Raw genomic sequence first — 20,011 nt, 5'->3', positions numbered from 1 at the left:
TGCATTGCCATTTATTTCAACTCTTGACAAGTAGACCTTTATTAAGCTGTGATGATTACTGAATATGAAATGTAACCAAGATTATTTTTTATTCAAATATAATTTAAATATTCATCAAAGAGAAGTTATGCTTGAGACTGACAGAGACTATTAACATCAAAAAATATAATTAACTGCATTGGGTATCATGAAGCAGAGTTAGCCAAATAGCCCAGAGGTCTAATTGCTCTAGAGTTAGAGAAGCAATGGCTTTATTTTATGCTGTAGCTGTGGAATTAATAGTAATGTGGTTTCCTATGTGGGCCAATTAAAAGCTGCCTGTTAAGGTTGCTTGCTCGATAGGAAACCCATTGAATATCGCTTAGTAAACAGGATTGACGTGTCAGTGTGTTCGAGAAGATAAAATACAATAAAAATCATGAAAATGCGTAGTAGTACTAAAAGAACTGTTACAGTGCTGTGCAGTGGATGTTGGGGTATACCCTTCAGATCTCCCCGTTCGATCGGATCAGGCCACTCATCCCCATTCCCCCAACTGCCAAGGGAGTTGTCTGCTAATAGGCTCGCAGTGGGTCCCGCCCAGGGGCTGCCAGGGGCTGAAGAGATCTTAAACTCTGCTCCCCAGAGGCAGCCCTCATCAAATGCCTGAGTACAAAGGCTTGGCCTCCGCATCCTTTGCTGCTTTTTGAGACTTCTCTGAAGGGCTTTCCCAATTTGAGAACTCTCTCCCTGAGGAATTTGCTGGGCCTTTGTTGCAACCACATTGGACTTCTCTCTCACTGTACCCGATCCAGCTTTCTCATGGCTTCGCAGATAGTACTGAAAGCAGTGGATGAGATTTTTGAGATTTTTGCATCAAAGTCCACTTCCCGCTTTACCCAAGCTAAGGAACACAGTACTATTAACTATAAAGGGTTCTGTCAGTGGTATTGGTTACATACATTACAAGAATCTGGCAATTTTAAACATTTTTAACCCTTAAATTAGTTTTAAAGGAAAAAGAAATGCCCAATTCAGGTCTAAAAATAGTATTTTACATCCTCAAGTTTATCTTTGTCATGTAGTCTTTTTTCTCTAATAAAGGCAATATTCTGACCTTTGTGGCCTTCGTAAGCTTTTTAGCTGTAAAAAAAAGGAAAGCATTCCTGAAAAAGATTTTGCTTTGCTCAGGCTGTAGAGATTTCGAAGTGGGCAGACATTCTAATGGCATTTTGACATTAATGAGGTTGCTGAAATGGAAAAGTTGAGGGTCAGAGATAAGAGGTAGCAAGATCTCCTAGTGTTTCTTTTTCTTCATAATGACCTATCAAATATAGTTAATAAATTTACTGTGTTATCTAACGTAAAATAGGTAATTTTATGTGCAAATATAGTACTTGAAGTATAGAATGCTTTTTGCAAATGAAAATACTTCTAAAACTCTCTAGCTATAAAATATGTAACTTCAAATATTTTATTCACTTCCAACAATCTCTATTTAGCTGTGACTTTTGTAAGACCTGTAAGATTTTTAAGTAGCTTAATAGATTTTATTATAATATAATGTAATCAAGTGTGTATTGTATCTTTAAACTGCAATGATAAAGATGTTTTCCTAGCCATTCATTATTTAATATGCTTACCCTGTTTATGTCCGTAGCCTAAGAGTGCGTGTTGCGTGTTAGCTTTCAGCAAAGCAGGGTTGCTGCTTCACAGCACAAAGCCCTGCACTTCCAAGCCTGTACATGGTGTTAGCGGTATTTAAAGCCTTTGAGTCTAACCTTTTATAGGTCATGGTGAACTGAGCCTTTCAGACAAGTTATTGATATGAAGCTAATTCAGGCTAGGAATATAATATGGAATAGAAGCTTTCTGCTTTCATTGTAGTTTTTAGAAAGCTCACATAGACTGCATGAATCGGAAGAGTTTTGATTTGATTTATATACTATTGTTATGGAATTCTGTTTAACTTCTGAAAACTTTATCTTTATTTTTTATTCGCTGGTTTGTGCTACCAAATAATTATTGAGTTGTAAGATGTACAAACTAATGTGCCAAATACTCTACACTTACTTATATGAACAACTGATAAAAATATTTTAAGTCTATAGACTGATGTTAATGGACTTAATACATTTTATGTAAGGTACAGCATAATGCACTGCATGTGGCTCAGAGATGCTGAAAACAGGTGCTAACCCCTCAAAGATATTTTAAACTGGTGAAAAATATGAGATATGTACAGACTAATGATGTCGGATCTCTGAGGTCGCACAATAAATTTGCAATAATTGATGGGAGAAGGGAAAAGGATAAGCAATGGCCTCATGCGAAATGTGCTACATGTTGAGGAAATACTGAGCACAGGTCTGATAAGGGAATTATTCCACTTCTGTCCTCACCCTTTCAGACTTTTTATTGCGCATAGCATCTCATCAGCTTTCTTCTTCTGCCGGGGCATTGTGAAGTCTCTTCTTGTACTTAGGCTAAGGAAGAAAAGATTTTTCAAAGATTGTGTTATTTATATTTCTTAAAAGTATGGATTAATTCTATAAAATATACGTTCAAAATTGATTTTAAATGGATAATGTCAATATGGAAAATAACACTAGGGTTTTATGCCCTTTATATTAACTCTAAAACAATATGGAGTTCTTTTTATAGCAGAGAATAGTAATACATAGTTTTATATCCATTTTTTATTTTTCTTTCTGCATAGGTATTGTTTGTATATGGTATAATTAGAATATGACTCTGCTTTCATAACCAGGTATTTCTACACCAAGGATATGTCTTATATTACTGATAATGTCTTATATTACTGTTTCTAGTGCCAGAAGGGATAATAAATTATTCCCTCCTTCCCTCTTTTTCTCCATATCTATCATCTATCTGTTTTTAGATAATTTCTTTTCTTGCCTTTGTGACTGAGATGCAGCAAGAGGACACTTCCCTTGATCTGCTTTATACTTTTTTTAAAGAGCACTTTGAGTAATATGCTGTAGACTGAATGCTTATGAGAAGGTGTTCAGTTATCAAGAATGCCATCAGCAGTGCCTTGTTGCTTTCTTATCAGCTACTTCCTGCTGTCAGCCTGGCACTTATTTCAATAGAAAAGGATTTGCATCAAATGTAATGCCTTATTATATACAGCTCACATGAGGTTTTTAATTGTGCAAACACATGAGACTCCTGCAGTGATAGTCAATTTGATAAAAGGATTAGATGATGAATATTTTGTCATGATTAAAGATTAGTTCTGATTTATCAGAAGTAAGCTAGTGAAATTTGCCATATATTTTTTGGTCAGGTGAGACTCCATTAATTTTGAAAGGAATGATCCACAAAGTATCCACCTCTTTATAAGTCTGACGGATTTGATTATTTATGTTCAGATTCTGGGTATTAAGGATTGTTTTTAGCCTTCCACATCTGCTTTTCTGCTAAAACTATCCCAACGGCCTGTGGTTCCCGCTTTTTGCCTTTATTATTTTTCACTTCTTATCTTACAGAAGAGTTAGGTAAACATCTATATAATATATATGCAATTTTATTAGGGAAATTGCAACTAGTATGCATCAACAGGACCTTTTGAATTATTCTATCAATGATAAAACCTTAATAAAGTATAGAAGAATGAGAAGTCCAATTTAGAAAGTATTCACTAAGAGAGTAATTTTTGCTGTAAACAGGACCAGGCATTCCAAAAGCTTTAAAAGAAGCCTAACAGTATTCAACTGGAGTGTTAGAACTAGAGTCCTAGAAACAGCTAAGAATATTGTATTGTGGAATTGTGCATCTGAAACCTGTATAATTTTATTAGCTAATGTCACTCCAATAAATTAAATACAAATTAAAAATTATTTTAATTACAAAAAGATTTAAGTGCATTGTAGGAATGAATCCTCATACACCAGCAGTCTTTGGGGATATTTGGAAAAGAATAGAAAGAAAATGGAGTTTATAGCTTTCTTCTAAATATGGAAAATACTTGATGAAATAACTAAAATGTAAAATATACAAAGACAATATGTAATTGTCAAAATAATTATATATGTAATTTATAATAAGTGTATATAGCATAGAAATCTACAGTTACTGCCATAGAGAAAGGACAGAAACATCACTTCGGGTTTGGATAACCAGGGAAGAATTTAATACTGTTTGTCCAGCATAGTGTATGTGCTGCCTTTCCCTGTTCATTTTCCTTAGCTGATGCTTCCGGCAAACGTGCGCTTCCCGCTTCCCTCACACCCAGGTCCATAGCAAGGCGTTGCTTCTCTGCGACTTGCATAGGAAGCACCAGTATGAGTTGTGAAACTGCCGTTCCTCACACAGTTAGCCTTAGTGTCCTGACCTCTGCTGTGTTCCACCTCAGAGACTTACGGTCCTTCTGATGCCCCTTTGTATTAAGGAAGAAGTAGTTCAGGAGGTGTACACAGCAATTTCTGTGAGAATTTAGTTCATTTGCATCTTTTTAGGTTAGAAAGAACAAAATAACGGAAACAATAAATAACTCTTCTTTATAGGGCACAAAATTAAAACTAGATAATTAATAGCAAAAGATTTCTGACTTTCAGAATGATTACATAGCACTTTGTTTTCACTTTGAGCCTTTGGAGAAATTTTGTACACATTTCTCTGTCTTCTGGTATTAACTTATTAATCCATCATATTAAAATACTGCTTTCCTGTTGGCATCTCCTTTTACCAAGGCATCTTTATACATTTGTTTATAAACTGTGTCACATTTTACTACCAAAATATTTTACAAGTTGGAGGAGGAAAATAGAATACTTTAAACTAAAACTTACAATAAGAATAATTCACTTTGGGTAAAGAAAAAAATAGGCTTATTTATCTCTTGTTTAAAAAAAAAAAGAAGGAACACAGGCACAGAATTTAGTCATTTTAATAAAAAGTAAAAATTTCTCCAGTCAAATATTTCAACAAAGAGTTAAACTTTTTCTTGTTATTTTATAGATGAAAAAAATTTAAAGCTATATTACTAGAAGTCTGAGTGATTTTGTTTCTATGCTTTCAGTTTGATTTGTATAGGAAGTTCTGTGAACGTGGGTTGTAGTGATGTAATCAAAGTGCAGTCTGTAAAAGCAGAAATGATATTAGCTGTCAATTAGAGTAGAAATTTGTGTTGTGAATATGCAGAGATTTATAATACTTATGAAATGACACCCATTACACATCTTGGTGGGGCAGAAAAAATATTTATGGCATAATTTTTCTGTTTATCAAAGTCATGTCCAAACCAAGGAAGTAATCTGTAAGGTGAATTTAAAATAGCAGCAACAAAAATCTAGTTTACTCCGTTTTGCCCTCTAAAATTCCTTTTAGTTATAGGCTCTTCTTTGCATTATTTCAAACTCTAATCCTCTGAACGGGTAATGAACGGTCCAGAACAGTCATTTGTGGAAAAGAAGAGCCAGAAAGGTGAAAATATTTCTTCACTAAATGATCTTTAAGAAGTAAATAATTACAAAAGGAAAAGATGTGGAATGACCAATCTAAATCTGAGAGTAATTAGAAGGAACAGAGTGTGAAAATCAAAATGCTTGGCGTGTACAGTTCTCATATCATAACAAGATTAATTAAATATTTAGAAACCAAAAATCCACTCACAATTTGAAGAAAAATAACCCACGACAAAAGGGTCTGTTACTTTGCAGATAATTAGCAAGGGTTAGAGGAACAAAAAACATCACAGATTGCTCCAAGACTCTGCAAGGTCATGTCTTATTACACTATGTCTTTTATATGTTCTGGTAACAAGTTTCTTGCTAATTTAATCTAACTAGGGCATCCCATAGCGATTTCCTATTTCCCTTGTTAAAAATGTGATAGTTTCTGCAAGTGAAAACTATAGTAGGATAACATTTTTTAAAATTATTGCTCCTAATTGATACAGGTCAGAATAATTTCTTTTAAATTATTAAAAGCAGAGTTCTTAAAAATTTGGACACAAGTGATATTTTTAAAGTATTTCAATATTTTATAGTTTCTTCCCCACTTAAATTATTATTTTTTTCTTTCTTTAAGCATTTAGACCTGATGACCCTGTAAATAAAACAGTCTCAGTGGCATGCTTTGTAAATAAATAGTTCTTATTTTGCTAATAAAAGCAAGTGCATTTATGTTGAATGTGCATTTTTGCAAATAAGAGATTTTGTGCTGGATTAATAAGACTCTGAGTGAGTTAAGCCTAATTTGCATTAAACTGACCCTCAGGTCCACTAAAAATGGCAAGAAATTTCAAAGGTTTCTAAAACATAGAAAACTGTCCTTAGCAGATCAGCATTGCCATTTCAAAATGCTTATTTTGGTAATTAATGTGGAATTTTTGAGGATATTTTTAAGTTTTAAGATGCAAATTTAGCTAGAAATATTATAGTATGCACACTTTGTGGTTATTATTCCTTACACAATATTTTATTCTGACACAAATGATTATGGAAGGTGTCACTTTTATGTTACTCCTGTTTTCAACATATTGAAAAACAGAATGACAATCTTCTGGGCATAATCTTAAACACTTATTAACTTGCTGTAGGTTACCTTATATTTATTTGGCTTTCTATTTGTTATGTATACGCTTTTTCAGTCATACAGGGTTATGTTTAATATTGATAGTACAGAAAGATATTTTATAATTTTGCTTATAGTTATTTAAATAATAAATCAGCTTTTTCTATACCTTTAAAAAAAAGTTGCAAAGATTTAATTATAGTTTTAATTTTTAGAAACCAAGATTATATTTAAAATTTTTAAAGAACACCAGTATAGAGGAAATGGAATAGAAATTATATTTTCCAAATTATACACCCATACATGTATCCATATTCAAACAAATTTTTCTAGAGATGTAGTATTTTCCTAGAGATAATACTAAAGTGGTAACTTTATTTCAATAATTCAACTTTATTTCAGTTATTTTAAAATACTTTAAATAACACAATAGTCTGTAATGCTTAGAGAGTTCAATATCCTAACATGCCTACAGAATTAAATACTTTATGATGGATAGAAATCTTCTAGAATACACACTTTCTCAAATAAATTATGAGAGCATAGTTACATGACAAATGGGAACATTACTATAGAACTCTTCTTTTTTTTACCATATTAATTACACACCATTTAGCTTCCTAATGTTATGTTTACCTTGCAATTAGGCTTACACATCATTAATAAATATTTAAAGGAAGCAGGTTCTACTTTCCTTAGCTCTACAGAAGTTTGGATAGTTTAAAGAAAAGGCATTTAATATCCCATACTCTTTTTTTATTAACAATGAAAAAAAGGTTTGATTTAACATTCAACTCAATTTTCCTCTTTAATCTGTGGGGATAATTGTTACCTGTATTTTCATATCCCCCTGGTTTATTTGATTACTTTGCTTAAGTAAATCAAATTTGATTGGGACTTTCATGTTCTAACGTCATCTGCTATGTGTATAAAAATTTATTCTAATTTGAACAAAAAAAAAAATCGAGTTCTGATGCCTGCACTACTGTGATCCTAGTTCATTTGGAATCACTAATGTTTTTATAAAGAAGTGGTTGGAAGCCAGTGATACTTTTTCTTCTTGTTCTTAAGTAAATCTACCTCCCAAGTGTTATATTATTAACTTTCATGATACCAAACTATGTCCAAATTGGCAGAATTCTCTGAGAATCAAGTATAGCTGATTGAAGCAGAATTGGATGTCTGATATTTATTTTCTACTAATTGTGCTTATTTACAAGCAGAAATAACCAAGTTAACTCTTCATTATTATTTCATTTATTTAAATGATAATTACTGAATTCCGATTACATGTCATGCATGTAATCATGTTAGATAAGAATTTATAGTACCCGTGTTTTCTTTCTTTTTCTTTTTTACTCTTTGTGGTAGTGTTCCTAAAAATTTTTAGTGTGTAGTTGAATAAAATAAATTTACTTATCATTTTAACAACAATTTATTTAATAATGAAATTTTAATAACAATTTTTTAATTGAGGCTTCAGAATGAATATCATTTCTCTATAATTGGTAAGAATGGATTTGTAGTGCAGTAACTCAACCATGCATGTTCTGTTCAGTTAGAAGATATTACTCCCCTGTGGATGTGCTTTAAACCTTTTCAGGGCACTCCTGTCAATGTCCGTCCCGCCTTATTTTTGGCACTTTGGAAGAGTGTCGTCATATGATACCCTAACCAAGTACCTTGAAAAACATTTCTTTCATCTCCAAAAGGTGAGTTTTAACCAAGACAGAATGTAACTCAGGAAAGAAACAGACTTATTATGGATAGCACTTTATAATTGATTTTTAAAAATAACAGATGCCACTAAAATGATTGAAGCTGTCTTCATTGAACATACAGACTCAATAAAGAATTGGACTAATTCTAGACGATGAATCCAAATTTCAGCAAACATTAATTTTTAGTTTCTGTCATGAATATATACTGAGCTCTTCTGTTGAATGCTGTAGTATTTGTTCAAGTTGGTAGATTTTGAATTTTTAATCTTCCTTAGAACTGTGGTGAATAATGGCCCCTGGCAGGAGATAATGAAATTTTCTTAATTTATATTTTCAAGCAGAAGCTTCAATTGAAAATGGCATCCTATGGCCTGAAGACATAGCTTTAGTGCCAGTTTTAGGGGAGATGCAATAATAATGTGGTGCCGTCGAGACGAGGAGTGATGGGACAGTGAAGAAGTAATTTAAGGAAAAAAAGAGAATGTACCAAAGCTTTATTGTAGCATATCTAATGATCTGCTGAAGATACCCATTGGTTTTCGGAGCATGACTAGGGAAACTAATGTTATCTTGCCAGAACAGAAGCCCCTGCTTAATCAGCAGAACAAGACTATTGATTAAAACACCTCTCACAAAAGATTACACATGGAATCTCATCTCCATACTTTGCACTTAGTAAAGTGTAATAATGAGCATAAGATAATCAAAAGAAAAGTAAAATCAGTTTGTTGAGTATCATACAATTTAAGATTAAAGTTGGAAAATAAACATATTTACACTAATAGTTCGGCCTGTTTTTAAAGTTGAGCACAGGAAATCATGCACAGTGTAGGAACCACAGGAGAATAAAAATACTCTGCCCCTTTAAGGTTTGCAAATCTGTGTCCATCTTCTACAAAGGAGTAGTTATTGTGATTACTGATTTTTTATTTTTGACAATTCATATCTGTTAAGGGATTGTGCAAAGAGTTGGCCTGCATTATTCTATGTAACTTGAACGAGAAACTTCTGAAGGGGAAGGTATTATGTTTTACAGACGAGAAAGCTAAGGTTGAAAGGTTTGATACATTTCCTATGGACTCACAATTAAGTAAGCAGCCGTGCTGGATGGAACTTTCTGATTCTAAAGCCCATTTCTTTTTGATTCTACAGCCTCTGCTTTTAAAAACTAATCTTCCCAATTAGCAAATGGTTTTGCTTCTGTACAGTTAAGTGATATGCTACATTGTTGATTTTTGTACAATTTATTCTCAGATAATAATAACATGTGCATTGTTCCTTTCACTTAGAGTATTAAAAGGTTAAGGAAAAGCAGCATATTAAGTTTGTTTGCATTAATATGTATTTCATTAGTGATGAAGCATTACTGTTCCCAAAATAAAAATAATGTTCCTTTAAAATACTGTACTGCTGTTACTCTATGCATGGTAATTTCTAAGTAAATTTCATATATGAATATGCAAATTAATGATTTTATAAATTTATAAAATGTCTTTTCATTAATTACATGTTTTTCTTGGCAATATTTATCTTATTTTCATAAAATGTGTGGTTGCCTTTCTTAAAAGTTAATATTGACACCCGAGGACACTGATTATATCTGAAAGATAAACTGCAGTATAGTATTTTAATATTACATTTTAACTTTTTACCATCTCCTAATTGTGATGATTGAGAGATTCCATAGATATTCCTTGAAGTACTTTTTCCTTATATATTTTGCACAAACCTGGACAATATCACTGACTTTAAATAACATACTCTAAATTTTGCTAATAAGTAAATATATTTCTATTCCTTTGTGCATAGGAAGTCAGTTAGTAACTATTAATCTCCAAAATTGTTTGGTTATATTTTCTTCAGTTTTTGAGATGTACATCTGCCTTCATGATGGAATTTTTTTTTTTTCTTATTTAGAGTAGAAAGACTTATGGAATGAATTTCAAAAGTAATTTTAAAAATTCAGTCTTTTTGTACTATTTAAACAGTTTTATGGCCTATAAAGCAGGATTAAGGATTTTCTTTGTTGTAGTTGATGGGTTTTATGATTAAAATGTAAGTTATGAATATTAATGTCAGAAATAATAGTTTTATTCTGGTATTTTAACTTGATAAGGTCACAAAGCATTTATTATTGGATTTAATTTAGTTACATATGGAATTCTCAGGATGAATGTTTTACTCTGTATATTTCAGATTAGTAACAAGAGGAAGTATTTAATATGATAGAAAGTTGAAATCTAAAATAATGTGTAGAAATAATATGTAGGTGATATTTTTGATAGTGCTCTTAACCCAGTGATATGAAATAATGATAAGCCTTTTGTCTATATATGCCAACTTTTAGCAGTTTTTGAAATGTGATTAGAATATAAGAATGATTAAATACTTAGAATTGGAGACTAAATATGTATGTACTTTTACATTTATTTACTAGGTGTTAAATAATACATTAAACTCTAGAAGTTGCTTGGACATTATTTATAAGGGCTGCCCTTATTTCTCTTGAGTTCTTCTGAAAAACAATTATATTATTTCTTCCTATAGTTGAGCCACTGTTTAAATTTATTTGACTAAATAAGTCAAAAGTTAAATATAGAAAAAATTTGCAATGACTATAGTGATCTGTTTTTGTTATTGTTATTTTTAACAGTGTTTGCCCAGGGAACAGAGTTTATTTTTACAGATTGTCAATGAATATTTATTTCCAGGTTTATTTAGTGTTAGAAAGTTTGATTAGGCAGCAGATTTTTAGGAAAAGATTATATTTTCCCCCTGTTGTTAAGAAATGGACTTCCATATGATATGTGCATGCCCCTAGAAATTGTACTTACATAGATAGACCTCTTGCATTAGGAATTAATAAGTAACTAGACTGCCTGCTCAAAATTAGAAAAACTAAAACCTTTGATTCTTACGATTTTAAAATAGAAGAAGTCATATTAACATTGTAAACTTAATTATGTAGTTGCTGCATAAGTTGTATCTATCACTTAATGATTGTGTTTCACTTGTATTTTATTAAAATTTGTAGAGCAAAAGTATGAGTTTCTATACATATTTATACTTTACTAATGTGCCTACACCTTTCTCTAACCCAGTGGTTTTTGTTCATCAGAATCATCTGCAGATATAGTTAAAAGGCAGATTTCTGGGTACAGTCTCCCGATTCTGGGGCTGTTGGTCTTGAGTTGGGCCTGTGAATGCATTTCCAACAAATTCCCAGTTATGCTGCTGCTCCTGCTCTGAGGACCAACCACAGTTCCAGAACCAGTGCTTACATACCCTAACTCATCCGTGCATCTTTACAAATATGATATCAAATAGGGTCAATATTTTAAAAAGTTGTAGTGTTTGAAGTATATCTAGAATTCATTTTCTTTATGATAAACAATAATTGTATTTCAAGTCCTAATCAAAAGGGCTGCCTATGTTTAAAACTATTGTTTTCTCTTCTGCCTTGTTCTCATTCATACTTTTAATGCTTAACGTTTGAGAAAAGTATAGATTTCAACATAATTCACATGATATTACTAAAATATACCTATACTTCGTTAGTACAACCATAGCTTTACTAATAAAGATATCTTTTTTCTTGGGGAAAAAGGGAGAAAAGTATGCCAGGAATTGTGCCCATGGCTGAGAATACAAACAAATGAATGCCTTTCTTTATTGGCTTAGTTGTGCCTCTTTGTTTTTGTTACAATGAACAGTTAAAACAGAGCAGTTGGTGGGAATTTACTTGGCTTTTGCAGGTAATTGCTTTTTCTTTCCCTATCTTCTCCCCCCCACCCCCTACCCCTAAGTAAGAAGCGCAGAGGTGGAGAGACAAGACTCCTGCATGAGCCTGACCAGGATCCACCCGGCATGCCCATTAGGGGGTGATGCTCTGCCCATCTGGGCCATTGTTCAGTTGTAATCAGAGCAATTCTAGCACCTGAGGCGGTGGCCATGGAGCCATCTTCAGTGCCTGGGCCAACTTTGCTCCAGCGGAGCCTTGGCTGCAGGAGAGAGAGAGAGAAAAAGAAAGGAGAAAGGGAAGGGTGGAGAAGCAGATGGGCGCTTCTCCTGTGTGCCCTGCCCAGGAATCGAACCCAGGACTTCCACACACCAGGCCGATGCTCTACCACTGAGCAAACAGGCCATGGTCTTTCCCTATCTTTTTATTTATTTATTTATTTATTTATTTTTCATTTTTCATTTTTCTGAAGCTGGAAACGGGGAGAGACAGTCAGACAGACTCCCGCATGCGCCCGACCGGGACCACCCGGCATGCCCACCAGGGGCGACGCTCTGCCCACCAGGGGGCGATGCTCTGTTCATCCTGGGCGTCGCCATGTTGCGACCAGAGCCACTCTAGCGCCTGAGGCAGAGGCCACAGAGCCATCCCCAGCGCCCGGGCCATCTTTGCTCCAGTGGAGCCTTGGCTGCGGGAGGGGAAGAGAGAGACAGAGAGGAGGGCGCGGCGGAGGGGTGGAGAAGCAAATGGGCGCTTCTCCTGTGTGCCCTGGCCGGGAATCGAACCCGGGTCCTCCGCACGCTAGGCTGACGCTCTACCGCTGAGCCAACCGGCCAGGGCCCCTATCTTTTTAAATGATAGTTTCCAATTTAACAACCTTATCAACAGTGTATTGGTTAAGAAGTTTTCAGATTTTCCTTCTTACAGCTCACATGAGTGTTTCCTTTCATTCATAATTGAATGTACATAGCCTGTATTTTTTATTTCTATTATTTGGTCCTCTAAATGCTTTTGGTTTTCTTTCCCATGGTACAAGGTACTGGTATCAAATCTAATATACTTATGTATTTTATTTCTTACTGACCCTTTACTATTATAGCTCCTGAGTATCTTCTGTTTTCCTCAAGATCAGTTTTTTAAATTTATGTTATATAAAATGAACATTTTTGACATCTTAAAAGGCATTGCATTCTAGAAATACTGTATACATAATTTTACTTGCAGCCACCCTAGTAAGTTTCCTTACCTTTAATTTTACTTAAGAATATAATTGAAGAATTACCATTATTTGCTGTCTTAATGTGTTTTGTGCAATGTGATTATTAATTATGGTAATTGCTTTTGACCATTATTTGAACCTGTAATTTGGTAAGGTTACTACTAATGCTGCAAAGATCAGAAAATAAACGAGCAATTATTTTTTTCATATAAATGGTGTCGGTCTTTTAAAGTATAATGAAAGCAGGAATATCTTATCCCTTGTATACTTCTTGTAAACATAGTGTGACATTGAAAAATGTAAAATAAAAGAAATATTAAAGCCATAGTTACTCTTCAGAACTTCTAGTGGGAAAAAATTGGGTAGTCTTCAGTGTACCTTTTATTTTTGAAAAAACATATAAATTCCCATATCTTTTGAGCTGCATCCTTCCTCCCCTTGGTCCAAAGTCCTTAATGCTTTTTGTACATTTCAACCTTGAATACAGTTCCCTTTATCTCTCACCTTGTTCTTGGTTTGATGGTTTGAGAGAAGGCTTCTGTGGCAAGGGGAATGGTGATGATGAGACTTCTTTGGAGGTTCTAGCAGGGGTGCACAGCTACTCGTATACTCTTGACCAAAGAACGGTCCTCTCCTCTCTTCGGGAAGGTCGTCCTCTTCGACTGAGCATGCAGCTTCGGGAGGGACGCAGGTGGAGCAGTGAGGGAGGAAGGGGACACCCGCCTAGCCAGTCCATCAGCCGAATCAACCCTGGCGATCAACGGGGAGACAGATGTCGCAGCCAGATCACCTTCACATCTGATGATGATGAATATGAAAAGTTTACTAACAAATGGAATTATTTTATGGCATTTCTATCATGGATATCTTTTAGATATGTTTAAAACCATTTTCGGTATGACAGAGTTAACATTGTTGGGTTATAAAATGTATACTGAGTATATAAAAGGGATAACTAACTTACATGAGTTTAAATTACTTTGTTTCTGAAAGGTGTGAGGGTGATATAAAGGGAGGATCCTTGTAGGTATGAATAGTTAGTTACAAGGAAGACAGTAAAAGAACTTCAGTATTTTATGGGGAACAGGTTAATTGTTGAGAGTTCCTGGGTGATAAAGAAACTTTCGAAAAAGCGATGAGCTCTTTTTGCTGTAAAATTTAACAAAGGAGAAGATGAAAAGCATTCATTGAAACATTAGATACTAACCTGAGAAATCCTAAACCTGTCTGCTCGACTGTTCAGAATTTTCGGTTTTATAAAATTGGTTCTGTGACTCATGTTAAAATAATTTATTTACACTAAAGTGAGAAGCATTGGCAATTTCCTCAAGTGATTGAACCAATTTATGTGAAACACAAAACAATGAGTAAAACATGATGTTGTATAAGAATGCGACAGGGCACCATTTCCATCACCCATGCTAATTGAAATTATTCTGTATGGTATGTTTTTAAAAATTAGGTCGTAGACTATTCGAGCTTACTCATGTGAAGTCATCATTAGTTTAGTATTTACACAATATTAGTTATAATTCATTTAATATTTAAGAGTTTTGTTTTTTATTATACCTTGTCCACTGAAATGGCTCTAAGATGCCTGACATAACTCTCTTTCCACTGCCCTTTAGTTAATTGCTGTGCTAAAAACCGGGCTGCTTTTTCATTTGTTATTAACTATTGTACAATCCGGTTATTTTATGCACTATAGAATATCTGGTATTCAAGTTGTTAAATAACTTTTGTTATAATACTCTTGTTCTATTGGCTTTGCCTTCTTAATTTATACATTGTCAGGAAAATGTAATAAAAGCCTGAAAAAATTACTTATAAAGGATAGTTCTTGCCTGTACAAAGCTTGCATAAAAAAAGATCATTTGGATAAATTCATACAACTTCAAGTATCATCTCACCTAGAATTCTAACTTAGTTCTAATAACTGACAACACAAATATATTTCCAATAGTGATAAATACGACATTCTAGGCATCATGTCAGTGACATTCTTTTTAATGTTGTATTTCATGAAATCTTAACTTGGAAGAACTGCGGTTCACAGTCATATCGTATTAATAGTATAAGCACATTTACCTATCAAATAGAAAGAGTAAAAACACTGTTTAGCTAATATGTGTCAGACACTGTGCTAAATGGTCTGAAAGTGTTCTATCATTTATGCAGGCCCTAGCCTGGAAAAGTTCTATGGCATGTGGGATTTAAGACTATGGGAAGTGCCTGCAACAAAAAGCTTGACACAAAACTAGATTTAGAGGATAAACTTAAAAACCTGTCTCCTTCTTTGTTTTAATATATTGTCAAACCATACTTTCAAGCTATTCAATTTGTGATTGTATGTTTCTCTTCAGTCATGGCACCATTTTTTTGTTGTAATTTTAATTCTTAAATTTTATTTTTCTTTCAGTACATGTTAAATATGTTAAAAATTCCAGTTAAAAATGTTAGCTGTTTTCTTTCTACTTCAAGTTAAAATGTGGTAACCTACAATACAAAAAAACCTAAAATAAAACAAAGAGAATATGCCTTTTGTAACTTTTTAATAATGAAGAGCAACCTGATATTCAGTTGAATTTTTTTGTTTTGTGGCACTAATTGCTTGAGAAAAAAATGAGTCTGTTCTCTATTACATTTATTTAGTAGGAACATGCAAATAAATTATAACGTCATACAATTTTGATTTTTTTTCCCCAGGTGCAACAATCGAACACAGTGTATAGTAGTTACTGGGTCAGATGTATTTCCTGATCCATGTCCTGGAACATACAAATATCTTGAAGTCCAGTATGAATGTGTCCCTTACAGTAAGTATGAAATTGACATTTTTCACTCTCTCCAGCATTCCTCGTTGATGCTGAAAGACTACACATGTGAAAGAAGCATATGTTTATGGCCTACAAACCATTATGCATGCAGAGCACTGACAGACTCAGGCCTCCAATTAGCTTCATGAAGTGTGGAAGGAAGCCATGGTGTGATGCTGGCCAAGCGTCTGTCTGTGTTCTTAAGTGTTTGGCTTTTAAGGCTAGTGTTTTTCCAGAAAACAAACTTGAATTAGCTATTCAATAGGGCAGATAGAAATCTGTACTTTTGCCCGATACCAGTTGCTGACAAATTGGTTTGGCTCACAGTTTTGTAAAGAAGGAACTGACTTTGGTTTTTTGATCATGAGCTCCTTGAATGGCTACCTGCTGCCGTGGTAACTCGAGTGCCTGGGAGAAGCTGCCATTGCAGTAGCTGAGGCCAGGGCTCTCCCCTTCGTTCCTTTGTCCTCCAGGGACTGTTTCTCCACCAGATTTCAGTGATGGAATCTTAACCCTGAATAAAATAGCCATAACAAAACCTTGTACTTATTTCTATTTTCAATTTGGCCTAATGTCCATTTTGAGTGAGAACCATAAAGGGCTATTTAGAATTCAATTGGAAATTTCAGAAGCAGGCTTCAGCTCCTGTTCGAGTTCTGTGTCGTTTCCCTCCTAATGTCAACATTCTCACTTCTGAACTGCATTCTGTACTTACACTGAACATTTTAGACAACTAAATAATTACTTAATTTTCATAAGCCAGTTAGTTTTGTGATGTTCTTGTCTCTTTACTTTTTTTGAAAATAAAATGTGTTCTGTCACCTCAGTTTGTAGGCATTCAAAAGAAAAGTTCTTTAGCAGCAATTTTATTGATTTGAGATAATTTTGATACTTTTCCCTCCTAAAAAAATAAAATGGATTCAAACTAAATAATGAAATTATATTTTCCAGAACCTCAAAAACTAGATCACTAGTTCTGATAGATGCATATGCACAAACCATTAATATTTCAATGACCAAAGGGCCAAATTCCAATGGATGTACTATGTCCAATACGGTAGTAATGCATTCTTACACATCGTGTGCAGGTGCCGTCTCTCTCTTTTCTGCCCACAGTTTGAGAAATTGGCTTTGTGTTGGATATCAGTTAAAGGCCAAACACAGATGATCTTTTCTTTTTTCATTCCTGCTCTGTGTTCCTGTGTTACTGTGAAATGGATGCTTTATGTTTTCAGTATTTTCTATACCATTTGTAGGATTGGAAGCCTACTGAGTGCACTGATCTTTATATCTTCTCCCCATGTGTAGTGTTGGTGGCTTAGATTTTCATTCTCCTGTGCCACTAGAGGAACATTGTATTCTTTTGAGCTAACCAAAATTTTGTCCCATAAAGTCACTTTTACTTGAATGTAGCATGGTTTCTGTCCTCAAATTAGAAAAGGAATACAGCATCCATTCCCCAACAGTGGAATCAGTCAGAGCTGCCAAGAATTGTGTCTTTCTGGAGCCTGTTCCTGGAACTAGTCTATAGACCAAGAGCAGTGTTAAGCAAATATTATTTTCAGACTCTTAAGTTATTTCTTGCTCTGTTTAAGAAAGGAAAATGTGGATATCTTCTGGAACGTCTAACTTTCAAAATTTTTACTTTTTCAGTTCTCCAGAAGTATTGTACATTGTGCACTAAACTTGCAAATAGCTATACTCAGAGAAGTATCTTGTTCTTTTTAGTTTTTGTTCTTTAAAAAAAACTCAGGAATTAATTTGCTGTTACCTTTCTAGATGTTTGCACAAGGCAGAAATAAGTCTGGCTTTTTTTTTTTAACTACTTCTTGCTAAAGAATTGACATAATTATAATTTCTGTATACTGTTCAGTAGTGACACACTATCAGTTGCACGATTTTTATTAATGTTAAAATATAACGCAAAGAATCTTTTTAGAATGTTCTGATCTTACATAGGGCTAGGTTTTTTTTTTTTTTGTCTCTTTTCCCTTTTTCCCCCAATTCTTTTGTTTTTTATGGTTCTGTTAATAATACCCATCCCTTAACACTTGCTTTTATTTTAAGCCCGTAGCTTTTAACTTTCCCCTTGTTTTAATAGTGTTATTATACTTGTAATATTTGCATACCCCTTACACTGTACTTAGTTGATAAAAAATTGTCACCATCTGGTAATAGTATACTTACTATGTTTCCCTTACCATCTTGCTTTATGCCAGTTTCTATCCAGAGCAAATTCTCTAGGAGCTTATATATCCCAAACTCTTCTCCTCTTTTAAAAAATATTTAGAAATTTTTCATGATGTCTAAAAATTTTATAATCAATTTACTCAACAGAGTTCATTAGAAGTGCTGTTTGTTTTACTTGTGTTAAGTCCAACATATATTCTCTCCCAGAATAATGTCTGTGTCAAAATATAGATATGGCCCTGGCTGGTTGGCTCAGCTGTATAGAGCATTGGCCTAGCATGTGGAAGTCTCAGGTTTGACTTCTGGTCAACGCACACAGGAGGAGCACCCGTCTGCTTCTCCACCCTTCCCCCTCTCCTCCTTCTCCTGCAGTCAAGGCTCCTTTGGAGCAAAGTTGGCCCAAGTGTTGAGGATGGCTCCATGGCCTCCACCTCAGATGTTAGAGTGGCTCTGATTGCAGTGGAGCAACGCCCCAGATGAACAGAGCATCATCCCTTGGTGGGCATGCCGGGTGGATCCTGGTCGGGTTCATGCGGGAGTCTGTCTGCCTGCCACCCCACCCCAACCCCTGCTTCTCTCTTAGGAAAAAGTACAAAAAAGATAGATAGATAGATAGATAGATAGATAGATAGATAGATAGATAGATAGATGATACACACATACACAGGACATCCTTTATCACTAATGGAAGTGTTAGTAGTTGAATACATATGTTTAAAAGATTTCATAAGGATTTGGTAGGATAAAGGAGAAAAATCAGATGGAAAATTTATATTCTATGGGCAGAATTTGGTTTTGATTTTTGTACTCTATTTTTAAGTTATCTTTAATTATAAAAATTATACTTTTAGCTTCAAGTGTTATTTGATAAAAATAACTTACTGTTTGATTATATCATTATTAATGAGTAAACATGAAATTATTCAAAATGAAATAGTGTGTCACTTCAGATACAGAGTATATAGGCTTTCATTTGTTCGGGTCAGTTTCTTGTCTTGCATAGCCGTGTAGTCCTCTGCTGGTGTTAGTGGGTCATGCATTTATGTTTGTTTGGTCTGTGGAATTGTAAACTTTGCTATGAATTAATTCATACAATCTCTTAGGACAAGTTGCAGTATATATTTGGCATGTGATGAAGAATGCTAATTTCATTAGTTTTATTATGCCTTTATATTCTTCTGGGTTGAGGAATTATAATTGGCTGATTTGACATACCTATCCTTTGGGTTTTCATAAAAATCATAATGTAACGACATTTGTTTAAAATATCCATATATTATTTGATTTATTAATCACCAAAGGTTTTATTTAGTTATTTTTTTACCTTTATATTTAGATATTCTCAGTTTTCATCAATATTATAAATTAGGTACAATTTTATTTGTTTATTTTTTAGTATGTTTACCAGTCAAATCATAAATGAAGACTTCCCTATTTAATATTTTGCTCAATAACTGCACTATCATTTTAATTTATCAAATGATAAAACCCAGCTACTTTCAATTAATGGAAAACAAAATATACTTTCTGCATCATTTATTGAATTTCTTTTATTTCTGTTTTAAGTATATAACATCTTTTAAAGTATATTATTCTCATCCTTTATGTTTTATTGATTTTATTTCAATACAATCATCATTTCCTAAAAGAACATAGCTCTGTATAGAGTCTGAGCAATCACAACACTAATGATTTCTCTTATCCTCATTTTCCCACCACGCCCTTCCGTTATTGATTCTAAGCAGGTATAATATTGCTCTTCACTAGGAGTAATTTTAGGACTAGTGGTTTATAAAAACTATTTCAT

The 20,011-nt window shown here is 33.8% G+C and overlaps 1 protein-coding gene across 11 annotated transcripts in view; it reads left to right on the top strand.

Moving 5' to 3' along the window:
- The window catches only part of ADGRL2 (adhesion G protein-coupled receptor L2), a 549,783-nt gene that overhangs the window by 474,869 nt on the left and 54,903 nt on the right, over positions 1-20,011 (top strand). For all 11 annotated transcript variants that reach the window (XM_066268807.1, XM_066268808.1, XM_066268809.1 and 8 more), the window contains one exon: positions 15,905-16,014. In XM_066268807.1, coding sequence (XP_066124904.1) covers positions 15,905-16,014 — 110 coding nt within the window. The remainder of the gene's footprint in view (positions 1-15,904; positions 16,015-20,011) is intronic.

This window comes from Saccopteryx bilineata, chromosome 3 (assembly GCF_036850765.1).
Source record: "Saccopteryx bilineata isolate mSacBil1 chromosome 3, mSacBil1_pri_phased_curated, whole genome shotgun sequence".
In the NCBI taxonomy this organism is placed as follows: Eukaryota; Metazoa; Chordata; class Mammalia; order Chiroptera; family Emballonuridae; genus Saccopteryx; species Saccopteryx bilineata.
The sequence above is the reverse complement of the archived record's forward strand: the minus strand, read 5'-3'. Positions and strand labels throughout refer to the sequence as shown.